Source organism: Montipora foliosa, chromosome 13 (assembly GCF_036669935.1).
Source record: "Montipora foliosa isolate CH-2021 chromosome 13, ASM3666993v2, whole genome shotgun sequence".
Lineage (NCBI taxonomy): Eukaryota > Metazoa > Cnidaria > Anthozoa > Scleractinia > Acroporidae > Montipora > Montipora foliosa.
In genome coordinates, this window is record NC_090881.1 from 33,711,977 (window position 1) to 33,726,016 (window position 14,040).

At 37.0% G+C, this 14,040-nt stretch overlaps 1 protein-coding gene across 1 annotated transcript in view; it reads left to right on the forward strand.

Annotated features, from left to right (window-relative positions):
• The first annotated feature begins 217 nt into the window (after nucleotides 1–217).
• The window catches only part of LOC137983175 (pseudouridylate synthase PUS7L-like), a 24,139-nt gene continuing 10,316 nt past the window's right edge, over nucleotides 218–14,040 (forward strand). The window contains exons 1-9 of the mRNA XM_068830350.1: nucleotides 218–383; nucleotides 2,850–3,036; nucleotides 3,820–3,961; nucleotides 4,370–4,467; nucleotides 9,269–9,354; nucleotides 10,238–10,328; nucleotides 10,917–11,095; nucleotides 11,208–11,256; nucleotides 12,958–13,091. Coding sequence (XP_068686451.1) covers nucleotides 220–383; nucleotides 2,850–3,036; nucleotides 3,820–3,961; nucleotides 4,370–4,467; nucleotides 9,269–9,354; nucleotides 10,238–10,328; nucleotides 10,917–11,095; nucleotides 11,208–11,256; nucleotides 12,958–13,091 — 1,130 coding nt within the window. The 5' untranslated portion in view covers nucleotides 218–219. The remainder of the gene's footprint in view (nucleotides 384–2,849; nucleotides 3,037–3,819; nucleotides 3,962–4,369; nucleotides 4,468–9,268; nucleotides 9,355–10,237; nucleotides 10,329–10,916; nucleotides 11,096–11,207; nucleotides 11,257–12,957; nucleotides 13,092–14,040) is intronic.

Below are 14,040 nucleotides of genomic sequence, written 5' to 3' on the forward strand. Positions count from 1 at the left end.
CATATGAATGAAAACTAATTTTCATAAGAAAAACTTTGCACTTAGAGGAGGCAGGCATGAACTCCGAAATGGCCTATTTTTACCCACATTCTCCTCCCCAGAGCCACCCTGCCCTCTCAGCCGCCAAAGGCTGTGCACGAAAACCAAAAACTCGTGCGAAGGTCCCGCGGGCTTTTTAGCTAAGCCATCATATAGTTGTCGATGCAGAGGAAGTACTTCATGTCAAGCCATCATATACGTGTTGTTGTCTGTATCCTTCGACTGACTGACTTTTCTTCAACTGCTTTTCCTTTACTTACTGCATGCAGACAGACAAACATGTTTGGCGCAAGTTGTTACCTCGATTATGTGAAAAAGGAATTCACAGGACAAATCAAGCAGACGTATCCTAAATACGTTAACTGTCATGTTTTTTTTTTAAGTTAAGGATCATATGATCTTGTGTTAGGTATGCAGGCCAACTGGCCAAGGTCTTGAGCCTGGCCAAACAAGAGCAAGACTTGAAACTCTCATTGTTGTTTGACCTGGAACTTTCATCCACTCTCGGCTAGTCTTGTTGAATCGATCTCGAGGGTGCTCAAATTTTTTTATGAGAGTTGGTGAGAGTTTTGTCTCGTTTGGCCGTGCGCGCTCGCGAGAGTTTGAGCGTGAATTTGTCAAACTGGGTCACTCTCATGAGCTCTCAAGAGTTTCAACTGTCGTTAACTGTAGGGGGGGGGGGGGAGGGGTATTCTCTTATGCATGTGCCGGGGGGCGGGGGGTATTCTCTTATGCAAGTGCCGCCCGGTACAGTAGGGTTTTTGAGGTGCTCAGTCCTGAAATAGGGTCTCCTGTTTCATTGTCTGGTATTTTTGGAATTGTGTTATTCCTTAGATAGGGTCACTAAATTGCAGTATTAGCACCCCAAGACCCGCTCTGACCACTCGCTGAATTTGTTCCTGGTAGTCCCTTGTAAATAGCCAACTGGTTTGCCTCCGGCCAGTTGGGATTCTTAACTGTTGTAGTTGTTGTGTTCTGTTGTTTCGTTGATTGTTTCATTGGCCCTGAAAAGCCCCTATGGGAGCGGTCAATTAAGTATGTAATGTATTGTATTGTATTGTATTGTATGTGCAAAATAAAAAATATATTGTCTATTAAAACTGTACTACAAGCCTGAATACAAGTTTAACAAAGGGAATTTTAAATTTATTTCCCTTAAGTAGGGTGCCATTTTTTGATTTTGGGCCTTAAATCTGATTTTCTGCCCTTAGAATCCACCCCCCCCCAGGATTATATCTGGTCTCCTTTGGAAACGTTCTTTGGACTGGGGCCTCTTCATGTATTCCTTCTCCCTATTCCTTCTCCCAAGGACGAAAAGTGCATGACTGTTAGCCTGTACGTATACTTCTTGATCATCTTTCTTGAATGACTGACAGGCTGATTGGTAGCATTTTACTGTATTTGAAATGAAAGTCATCCATGAAGGTAATGGTTACCCCATGTGGTAAGCTTTCTGCAAGGATCGTGTCGTCCCGAAAGGGGTCAGCCTTTCTCTGGTTTTTCTCCCTCACAAAAAATCAGCATGTATCTTATTCCACCCGTGAAAAGTGGTATGACAAAATACAGTGAGGTACATGTACATAAATACACATCACCCTGTAGAGAAAGTCTTCTTCTTCTTCTTCTTCTTCTTCTTCAGCCCGCTATTTTCTTTTATATTGTTGTATACACGCATTCTGTTGTTGTACATTATATATACATGTACTTTCTGTTTCTTTGTTTTTTGTAACCCTTCAAACATCCAGTCTAAAATTACAGTAAGTAGCTGACCTACAATAGCTACATGTACAATAGCTGCATGTAATTGCAGGATACTATGGTCTCTGTATTGGCTTTTAAAGTAAAGTGTGTGTTGTTGAAGTGGAAAGGGTTTTGAATTACATTACAGTAATGGTCTTTTTGCTGACTTGTATTGTACACTGTAAGTCATTTTATTAATGGTTGATTGAATTACTCCTTAGCTTGCGGTGTCTGACACTTACAGACTATAAAAAGCTAACCATTTTTAAAATGGGTGCTTAGACTTAAAGGAAACCTCCACTAAAACAAGAATACAACTTCAAAATATTTAACATAATGTTTACAATCAAAATTGTTCAAACGTTTTCTAATGGAATCGTTTGTGGCCGAAATAAATGAATTTCAAAACGCTTGTTTTGGTTTTCAAATTTCCTGGGCGCCGCCATCTTGAATAATTGTGACGTGTTATGGTTGCTCTTTTGTATTTGCACAAAGAGCTTTTGTTTTAAAACAATAGGGCAACCATGACACGTCACAATTATTCAAGATGGCGGCGCCCGGGAAATTTAAAAACCAAAACAAGCGTTTTTGAAATTCATTTATTTCGGATACAAACGATTCCATTGGAAAACGTTCGAACAATTTTGATTGAGAGCATTATGTTAATTATTTTAAAGATATATTCCTGTTTTAGTGGAGGTTCCCTTTAAATACTGTTTGTTAGCACTCTTTGTAGGCAGTCTGCAGTCTGTGGTTCTCATTTACTTTTTTGTTCAATAAAGGTTTCTCTCTTAATAAAGCTTCAATAAGGCTCTCTTTGGTGAGTTAGCTGACTGTCATGTTGACTAGATTAATTTGCTAAGGAACTGATTGGTGCAATGTACAAACTTAAATCACTAGCTTCCTAGTGAGCCTAACTATTTGACCTAGCCCGAATTTCATCCGTCTCCTCTTTGGAGTAGGCAACCAGAGGAGACGGTTGAAATTCTGGATATATTTAACCTTCAGTGTGACATGCTCGGGGAAATGTGATATTATTAACAGAAAGCCACTTGACACAACCATTTTAGATGGCAGGATTTTGTTGTTACTGAAATTGACCAAACAGGACAACTGGTAGAGCTTATGCCTGGAAACATTTCGTCTGCAAAAGAAGAGCAACAGAATCCATTAAATGAAAAGAAACAGTTTCAAGGGCAAAACATGGAAAGGCGAGAGCAAAAGGGGATTAAAAGTGACCCACCGTTATTAACTGAGGTATATTCCATTATGAAATGGCCTGTATTTTAACCATCTTGTTGAATGATTACTCTGTACACTTGCAGGCAAATATGAGAACCGCATAGGACCCAACACTTGAAACTGATCTACATGTAGATCAAGTTTCTGTTTAATAATTAACTCAGATTTCAAAAAAATGACCAGTTGAGTTAAACTATGTTAAATATTATTGTAGAATGTGTAATAGAATGGGGAGAATTTAGGGCAGCTTTTCAGGAAACATGGATTTTTGTGGTCTAGAGATTTTTTCCAAATGTGCATTTATACTTTGGTTTTCTTGTGCTGCTGAATTGTTTGTAATATTTATGGTCGTGGCTTTCCCTGTATACAGAGTTCTCTTTTCCGTCTCTTTTTCATCTCTTTTCCTGGGATAAGTCTCAGTACAGGAAAAGAGACCTCTGGCATGGGTCAAAACTGACTGTGTTGAGCATGCACGGTGGTAACTTAGCGACCAAATCCTCACGTGATACTTAATGTTGTGTGGGCTCATTTAACAACAATGGAATTACTGTGAAGGAATGTGCAGGATACAGGGGGCTCAATGCACAGTCAGTAAACATATCATGGGGCATGCAGTTTGAAGAGTGCTGTCGAAGGTTGTGGACGGCAGTTGAGTTTCAACCCATGGCAGGTCTCTTTTACCTGTACTCATCAGCCCAGCAAATGCAAAAAGAAAAGAGACCTCTGTTAGCAGGGAAATCTTGGCTTTTTTTTTTTTAATCTTGGCTTTCTTGTAACTAAAATTGCATTACATTTAAGATTTCAGGTTCATTTGAAAGGTTGAAAGATATTGCCATGAAAGATCTAGCAATGAGCCTGAGCAGCACCAAGCTTAGAGAACTGACAGAGTTTGCATTGCATATTGAAAACAACACAGAGTGTAACAGAAAGATATGCATTGGTATGATTACTTTAAACATGGATTTACCTTTCTTAGTAGATTAGACTATGAGGTCTGGCCATTTGTGGAGAGATCCTTTTCTCGTCAGCTTTTAGAGATTCTGAAACTTGGAACTGAGTTCTTAGGCAATAATAGGGAGCTTACGCAACAGGACGGCTGGAAGACTCAGGACGGCGAAGTGACGAAAAAATGTCGCGTAAGATTGGGAATGCACAGTCTTGTGTGACATTTTTTCGTCATTCTGCCGTCCTGAGTCTTCCAACCGTCCTGTTGCGTAAGCTCCCTATTATTATTGTTAATGGCATTAGCAATAACTGTTTTTGGCTAAAACGAAACTTGAACTTGAAGTGTGTTTTTCCCTTGAAAAACTAGTTAATAAGTAGCAAATTTCTGATCATCATTGATTAGGTTCTGAGTTATCCAAAGAAGAGCGTACTTCTCTTCACAGGAATGTCAGGTTGGCATTTCCTTATCTTCAAACTGAAACCATAACAAACAAGCAAGAGGTAAATTGCTATCTAATGACTGTGTTAATTCAGACTCATCTTTTAAGCTCTTGGTGGCAAAAGTCTTGAAGGTTTTCAGTACATTTTACGAAGGCTTGAACCAGCTTCAACACTTCCAAGTGATGCTCTTATTAGAAGGATCTGCACCACAATGTTGTATCATGTATTGGCAATATTGTGGTACCAAATGTAACACAAATTATTGCTGAACATGCTACAGTCATTATTGTGACATAATATGCCACTGTAGCAATGGGCATCCCTGGTGAAAATCTTTGAAGGATCTTTGAAGATCCTTAAAGACTCCTCAAAGATCTTTTTGAGGATCTTTCTAAGGATCTTTTCTCAAATCCTCAAGGATCCTACCTAGGATCCTTAAAGATCCTTAAAGATCTTAGCCTTTCTTGCCAAGATCCTCAAAGATCCTTGCCAAGATCTTCAAGGATCCTTGAGGATCTTCAAAGATCCTGTCCAAGATCCTTGAGGATCTTCGAAGATCCTGTCCAAGATCCTGTGCAAGATCCTCAAGGATTTTTAAAGATCCTGACCAAGATCTTTGAAGATCATCAAAGATCCTTGAGGATGTTGAAGGAACCAACCAAAGATCCTTGGGGATCTTCAAAAACCATATCCAAGATCCTTAAGGATCTTCAAAGATCTGGTGCAAGATCCTTGAGGATCTTCAAAAACCCTTGCCAAGATCATTTGCAAGATCCTTGAGGATATTTATGTTTAAATATCATTTAGGACTTTACAGGAACTTAGCCAAGATTATTAATTTTATTGTCCACCTTCTCACCCTGAATTGCACTTATTAGACTGCAGTTTGATGTACAAATTCTTTTATTTAACCTGGAAAAAGGAGCTTTCTTTCTGTAAAAGAGAAACTTCAATACATAAAATGCTTCATTTGTCTGTAAACTGTTTATGTTATAATGCTAAGTATGATTGAGGTAAAATAACAATGATGAATCATGGGAAATCAATATCTGACTTTATTTGCTAGCATTCTTTATTGAACTGAATGAAAAACAGCCACACACTACGATTCTCACTTGAGTAAGATGCAAGTGAAGTTTGGTAAGGCTTATCACCCTGGCTTGTTATCCAAAATTGGCACCAACTCCTGGGTCAAAGGGATGGGAAGAATACAATAAAAATCTAACAAACCTGAACAAATGATGCACTATTGTTTTTCACAGACTTGATGTGGATCAAGTTGCCTTTGACAACATTGTTGTTTTAACATTGAAACTCTGTGACAACTTTGCTCACATCTTATTCAACTGACAATCATAGTAGCTTTTGGAGTTATTTGGTCACATGCATGGTTATCCATCAATTAAAAGTCTAGCTGCATACAGTAAACCAATTTCTCAAAATTACCTATAATATGACTTGAATGTATATTAATAATCATAGAAACAATAGAGATAAAATATAGATACTCATACAGTTTTTATCAAGTACTCATTAATATCGAAGATATGGCTGGGAATATTTAAAATATTTTCACAAACAGCCATTTTTATTGAGAAAATGTTTCTTAAAAATAAGACAAAAGCCTTAAATTGTAGCCTAGAAAAACAGCGAAAGAGAAACATTACAAGTACAAGTACATGTACTACAACAATAACGTTTGATTCTACCTAAAACATTTGTATTTATTTCATTTTATCTATCTTTTTATTACTAATTTTTTTCTTCACTCAGTATTTGGTGTTATTGTCGGCTGAGGCTGCTTTTTGAGACCTTTTTCTGAATATTTTGCAGTTATGCATCCTGAAAGAAAAACAAAGCCATAAGGGCAAATTACTCATATTGATTATCATGAATTCCACATGTACTCGCAAGTCATGCCGTGGAAGTGGAAATAAATGTGCGTCACCTAACCTTTAATTTGAAAATTGCTATGAACCTCAGACACGTAGCATTTACAGAGAATCGAAGGGATCCTTTGCCAATCATATAATTTGCAACAACCACTCTTTTGATGTAAACCTTATTACTAGTAAGTAATCTCGTTAAAGGTTCACCTATTTTTTACAGGATTAGAGCAAGCAAGCCGAATTATAATCCTTGCCTGTACATGTCAAATTATTTGGGACTTGAAGTTTGAAAAGTTCGAATTTCGGCTAACTCAATGTTGTACGCAATTAAAATCTTTTCGAAATGAAACGTTTTGTTGCAGTATTACCATATCATTTTAAATGTGAATGCTTCATTGCCATGCAAATTAAACACACAAAGAATCTTAACCCCGAGAGATTTGAATTGGTTGAGTTAGCCGGTTTAGTCTATCGTCATTTTTGAGGACAATAAGTCATCAACTCAAACATTATCTGCTTATAATTAGCGCCTACCTTTGTACTTGGATTGCTGTATGCATTTCCTCGTTTTGAATCAGTATTTAAAGGGCAAAACAATCATGAATTATAAGATTTATGCTCGTTGATTCAAACTTAGAATAAAACCGCCGAACTGTAAGAGGAGCAATTGAGCAATCGTTGGTGACTGCTGACCAAAAGGGAAATGGCTCACTAGTTTCCAGTCTTATCTCTCGCGTTTTATCCAAGATGGCGGAGGATTACAACCCTCCGATTCGTCGGACTGTACTTTAAAGAAAAAGTGAGCACAAATCATAGCAGAATTAACCCTTAAAGGAATGTGAAAAGATACTGATCGAGCCGATTCGTCACTGGAGTCTCTAGATGTGGCCCTGAATTCTGTATTTTAGCCCTGGTATTTTTTAAAAGGATTACGTGCTGACACGAATTCTTTGATATTTCGAGAGTATATTGTTTCATATTGCTTCTGGCCCGGCCTGCAGCTATTACGAGTTCATCAAACAAGGTAATCTGTTACTGATATTTCCGACAATCAATGGATTACATCAGAATAAACGTTTTCTTTTTAATTGATTCGTGTACAGCGTGATTATTTTTATGTTCAAAGTTTGGTTCCTTAACGATGCTTGAGGGTACATGTACGTAATACCTCATAGGATCTTAAGGGATTTTATACACTTCACTCCTAAAAAGGTCCTTATAAGATCCTTATCCTTGAAGGATCAAGATCACTCTAAAGATCCTTTTTAGATCCTTGAAAGATCCTCATAGGATCTTTCAAGGATCCTAACGGAGATCCCTTCAAGATCACTTTAAGGTTCCTTTTAAGATCCGTGAAGGATCCTCATAGGATCTTTCAAGGATCCTAATAAAGTTCCTTTCAAGATTACTATAAGGATCATTTTAAGATCCTTGAAGGATCCTCATAGGATCTTTCAAGGATTGTAACAAAGATCCTTTCAAGATCACTTTAAGGATCCCTTTAAGATCCTTGAAGGATCCTCATAGGATCTTTAAGGATCCTGATAAAGATCTTTTCAAGATACCTCTGAAGATTCTTTTAGGATCCTTAAAGGATCCTCATACAATCCTTGAGGATCTTTTGAGGATCCTTTTAAGGTTTCTTTCAAGATCACTATAAGGATCCTTCAAAGATCCTCAAAAGATCCTAGTATGATCTTTAAGGATCCTGTCAAAGATTTTATTAAGATCCTTTCAAGGATCCTTTTAAGATCCTTGTAAGATCCTCAGGCACTCTTTGAGGATCTTCAAGGATCCTTTTGAGGATCTTTCCAAGATTTTGTGTGTGGATCTTGGTAAGATCTTTGCAAGATCCTGATAATTTCCTCAAGGATCTTGATGAAGTATCCCAAGAGTCCTCAATGTTAGAAAATCTTTGAAGATCCTTTAAAGATCCTTCAAGGATCCTGTGAAGATCTTCATCTTTAAAGATCTTTGTCAGGTCTTTGAAGATCTTTGAAGATCTTCAAAGATCCTTTAAGGATTTTCACCAGGGATTAGCCCTGTAAAAACACCCTTTATTTTGTCTTTAGTTGCTTATATCTCAAAAACGAACTCAGTGACTCACATTTAATTCTGAAAAGTAATCAGAAGGGCATGGTGAAACTTTCTAGTGGATTCAGAGCCACCTTAATTTTGTGATTTTTTAAGGTAGCTCTGAATCCTTGACAGAATTTTTTTAAAACTTTGCCAAAAGTTTCATCCTTGCCTTCTAATCACTTTTCAGCAATAAAAAAAGGAGGTCACTGAGTTTGTTTTCTGGGCTTTCCCATTGCCAAGGTAACTTATTACCTCACAATAATGATCACATCTTGTTTGGAAATAATCTGTGTTTCATATGGTACCATAACATTGCTGTTACGTGATCTACAGTGTTGTAGCGTTATTCGATCTAAACAGCTAGAGTCTTCGAAGTGTCGAAACCCTTTCAAGCCTCCTTAAATGATATAAATCTATTTTTATCTTTGAAAAGAAAAACATCTCAAGTCATAGTCTCTTTACTGGTGATGAAAACATCTTAAAAGAGCAGCTTTTCACACGTATCCAGTCTCCAGAGATGAAATTATTGTATATGCAATGATAATGATAATGATAATGATAATGATAATAATAATAATAGCAACTTTATTCATTCACTTCAATGAACGGGAGGGATACCAGAGGTTATCCCTATTGAGGATATGCACCCACAGCGGGATGTAATTGACTGAGAGTCGATTTTGACGAGGGAGGAAAACTGGAGTACCGGAGAAAAAAACCTTGAAGTCAGATTGAGATTCGAAACTCAGCCCACATATGACCTCAGGGCGGAGAGTTGAACCTGCCAATCACAGAGGTGGAATGCACAGTTGACAACCGCTAAGCTGCCATGACTACCCTGTTGACACAGCAGAGAAAAAAAATCTGAAAATTTGTGGTTTGTTTGTTTCAAGGGCCAGGTTCCTTCAGTATTTGCAAGCAGTGATAAAGTGTATTGGGAATTTAACAGCTTGTTGACTGACAGGCATCACGTAGACAGGTAATTTGGAAAGTTTAGCCGGAATATATTAAGTCAATTCACATCTCAACAGATTTCCAAAAGTCTCTCTGCCTTTGTTCTTTTTGTTTATCCTCATTTGCACCAAGAGCTCTACATTCTCATGCAGACAAGATGTTCTTACAGTTCACACCAGTCACAGGAAAAATAAGGGAAATAATTATTAAAAACTAAACGCTAAACACACAAGAAGTTCTGGGGTTGTAAAGCGCAGGTTGCAGGTCATTGTTTTACCATAACTGAAACAACGCAAACCATTGCAAGAATGCTAACCTTAGGCTTAAAGTGCAACTAAAATACTATTTCAAGTGTCGTATTGGTCATAAGCAGCATCACAATTAGTGCTAAGCCTAAACATCCATTTTAAACAGCGTTGGTCAACAGTATTTAAAGAGGGTACAGTGTAGCTTTCAATAATAATTATTGTTGCACTGGTTTCACTTCACTTTCTTGAAGTAATCAGTCATCACAACAATTATTGAAAGCTAACCTTTTTAAAATGGGTGCTTTAAGACTTAAATACTGTTGACCAACGCTGTTTAAAATGGATGTTTACTGCTTAGCACTAATAATTGTGACGCTGCTTACAGCCGTATGACCAATAGTAATCACTTAAAATAGTGTTAACTTTTTTGGAGTTGTCCATCTGGGTAGTCCATCTACTAGGGGTCTCTGATAGTCAAGTAAAGCTTTCTGATTGCCAGTAAGTAAATTAACTCATGTTCCACTCTATTTAGCTTAATTACCCTACTCAAGTGGCTATCATGGTCGTGACGTCATCATTATTACCATCATCATCCTTAAATTTTTGATGCACTATGATAGTAAAAATTCAGTAATTTGGTGTTTTGAACTTGTTTTGCAGATTATTGTGCTTTGCACACTGGGAAAGTAGAAGAAAACCTTCCACACTTAATCTTGATGTCAGCAGTGCAGACAAACAGCAAAGAACCAAAGTAATTAATTATTATATTATATCATCCCATTTGAGGGTCAATTCTATTTGTGTCCTACTCTAGAGGAATTTGCATGCTTATTGATCAGAATTGTTATCAACATCTTCTTTTGCTAAAACATTTCTTCCAATATGGATTGCTAAACTGGTTTGTGTTTTACAAAAACATTTACAACATTTCATTATGAGAATACTGCAATGTAGTATCAATTTACAAATTTGTGACAAATCCTAGAGTTTATTAAATGTGAGTGTACCTGTAAGTGTTCAGCATCCGCATTTGGCTAACATTTGCACCAGCCACTTAAACGTTAAAAAATGAAACAAGAAATAATTATTACTGGTATTTTGTTCACATCAGGTATATGGTCTCACTCCCAGGAGTCGATGGGTTAACTTTTATCTTTGTTTGAAGAATAACTTGATTTCTTGTTAACACTTTTATAGACGCCTTCCAAAGGTGTCACTTAATACATTTTACTCTGGCCAAAGTTAGATCATTGTACTTCTCAGGGGATTCCCCTCAAGAAGTATAAAGTGTAAAATTCATGTAATAATTATTATTAAATTGCTTTGTTTTGTTTTCCAGATTCACAGATTGTTATCCAAACACTTTGGTTCCTTTCTTGAGAGCAAAACATTTAACAACATACTATTAGATAACAAACACAGTGGGACAGCTACTGGACAAAGTTATATTCAGGTGCGAATGAGGGCCAAAGGAACAAAGACAACCTTCCAAAAAAACAGTCATTCAGTTGATTTGAGGTACCTCAGACCTTTGCGATAAAGGCTTTGAACTTTTTCAGTGTCACTTCTCTCCAACATAGTTTCTCTTTCATATGCTGGTTTACATCTTTGTTCTATGTTTGGTGTCCAGACAGGTTGGCAATGAATACACAAGATTTTCTTTATGCAAAAGAAATATGGTAAGTGTGTTGAATAAGTAGAGGTATCACATGGCCGTGTACAGAGACACAAAAATTATCTTTGAATTTTGAAAAATATTTCATGGATGGGAGCAGTGAACAAGTGAAATATTTTTCAAGACTCAAAGATAAATTTTGTATGTCCAAGCAGTCATGTAATGTTCTGTTTATTTTTACCCTAACCCTAAACAGGGATGAAATACCACCCATTTGACTTTATTATTTTTTGTGGTGTAAGTTAGAACAATGTCACAATTTATCAGGTAACCATAGCAACAGTGATATTTCACTTGTGCAGATAACATGTTATTTTCACGTGTGAAGATATCATGTTTTCATGGGAAAGCTCACCTGGTATTTCATTAGTGTTTATAATTATAATAATTATATTTACTTAAAATTAATCCTTAAGTTTTGGCCCTAAGTGAATCAAACATTTGGAAACACATGATTTTTTCTTCTTTTTCATACACTTCTTTGAGTTTCATCTAAATTTTATCCACAACAACAACCATGTGAACTTTCTTCTCCACTCGCTAAAAAATTTGGAAGACCATACTTTACGCTACATACAATGTATTTCATACGTTTTTGACCTTTTAGACCCAACATTGTTCAAGAGTGTAGAAGGGATCAATACAACTGTTCTTTTCTTTGAAGGAGTTGCACTCCCACCACAAGACTGGGGTTGGAAACTAGTAGATGGAAGACTCCTACCTTTAAAAACTGACCTACTAGCAGCCCACACGTCTTTGTTAGATTATTAGGTGCAACCGTAAATCTGACTGTGGCTCTGAGAGATTAGACTGGATTGCTTGGCTGCATGTGGTACTTGTAGAGAACAAAATTGCAGTGAAAACGATGAATGACAATCACATCAATACCCCTTGGGCTACTGAATATGTGACAAACAGGTAGATTATTCCCATTGGAATCCCCCCTTAGCATCCAGTTTGATCAGTTTAATTCAATAATTACGTACATGTTACCAGATAAGCCAAGAAATTAATATACATTATGGGATTGTTGTTGTTGTTTTTTTTTTACCTGTTGAGTTATGGACCAAACCTTGTGCATGGCTGTTATGCCAAACATCACAAGATGCTTGAAATGTTGCACAGTCTTTTTCAAATTCACCAAACGTGCTATGCAAGTATATAGAAAAAATACACTTGTGTTAGCTAGTAACAATATTTGAGCCTTTCTTGTAATTAAAATTCTTAATTTAAAAATTCTTTTCACGACGTGGGTACCCTGTGATACATGCTCAAAATACGTATTAAAGTGCTTAATCTAAGCATGTTCTGTGGCATGGATTTTGGGCAACTTTTTGGTTTGTTGATCAGTTGACCACTGTCTAACATTTGGCAGTAACAGAAATTCTGTTGCAATTAGTTTGACTTCAAACCACAAGGTGACTGAACTATTGGCGTTTCTAAAACGAGGGTAAGGGTAAGACCAAGGGTCAGGGTAAGGGTAAAGATACAAATACAAAAAGTATCCTAAACATGCATAAAAGCTAACCTTAGGCCTAATTAGACCTAAACAAAAGTTTAAGGTTAGCTTTTATGCATTTTTAGGATACTTTCTGTATTCGTATCCTTCAAAACCCTTACTGTGACCCTTGGTCTTACCCTTACCCTCGTTTTAGCAACGCTGCTGGACTATAGCTGCCAACGAATCTTTGCACAAATCTTTCAGGAAACCCTTGAAGCAATTCACCGTTTGTCAAGATGTTTGGACATCCAGCCATCAGCTTTTAGTTATGCAGGTGTCAAGGATAAAAAAGCTATTACCACACAGCATATGGTGGTTAGAGGAGTTACCCCTGAGCAGTGAGTATTTTTGTTTGTTTGTTTGCATTTTCAGAGAGTGGCTACTTGGCATGGCATATAATATGCTCAATAATGCGCGCATTTTGATTGGGTCTCGTGCATGCTCTATCGGAGGACAGATGCATAAATGATATCATCATCAAAACATTTAATTCTTTATTATATAAAACAAATACATTCCGTGTAAAGTAATTACTTTGGCCACAGAGCATGGAAAATGTGCATGCATGAGCCACGGTTGGTTTTTGTTTCTATTCTGATTGGTTGAAAACATGGCACGAGAACTTTAATTAAGCCAATCACTGAGTGAAGTAATGCAAAACCAAAGCAATAAATTGGCTAATTACTGTCGACACTCAATTGAAAGCCACTCTATCTGTTCAGTAATAGATCACAGAAGACGTCAAAGTGTGGTAAGAACATCAGTGACACAGTCGGTCATCTGTGATCTATCACTGAACAGACACACTATGACATGAAATCTGTTTATTAAAATAGAAGGTATCAACTCAATCCAAATGCGTATGACAAGCAGATCCCTAAACCACTTTGCCATGGATAAACAGGGACCTTATGATAAAACTTACAGACTGTCACTATAAATTATTCTTTGGACTACTTCCTTAATACTATTAGGTCATCAAAGTGGAGGTCCCACCAACAAGGGTTTGCTTAAAATGTTATACCTATAGTAATATCATAAGTTATTATTGGTTTTCAGTTTCCAAATTACAGAATTGCGGCCATTCTGGGGATCTGTACAAATGACCTGAACATTGCATTTCTGTTGGCTGTTACTCATGAATTATTACTGAATTGTACAACCATTGAAATTTCTTAGCTGTAACTGTAAGCCTGCGCATAGCAATGTTTGCAAACTGGGACCCACTAAACCCAACCCAAGATGCATAGCATTACAACTCCCAACCCAACCATCCATCCCACCAGG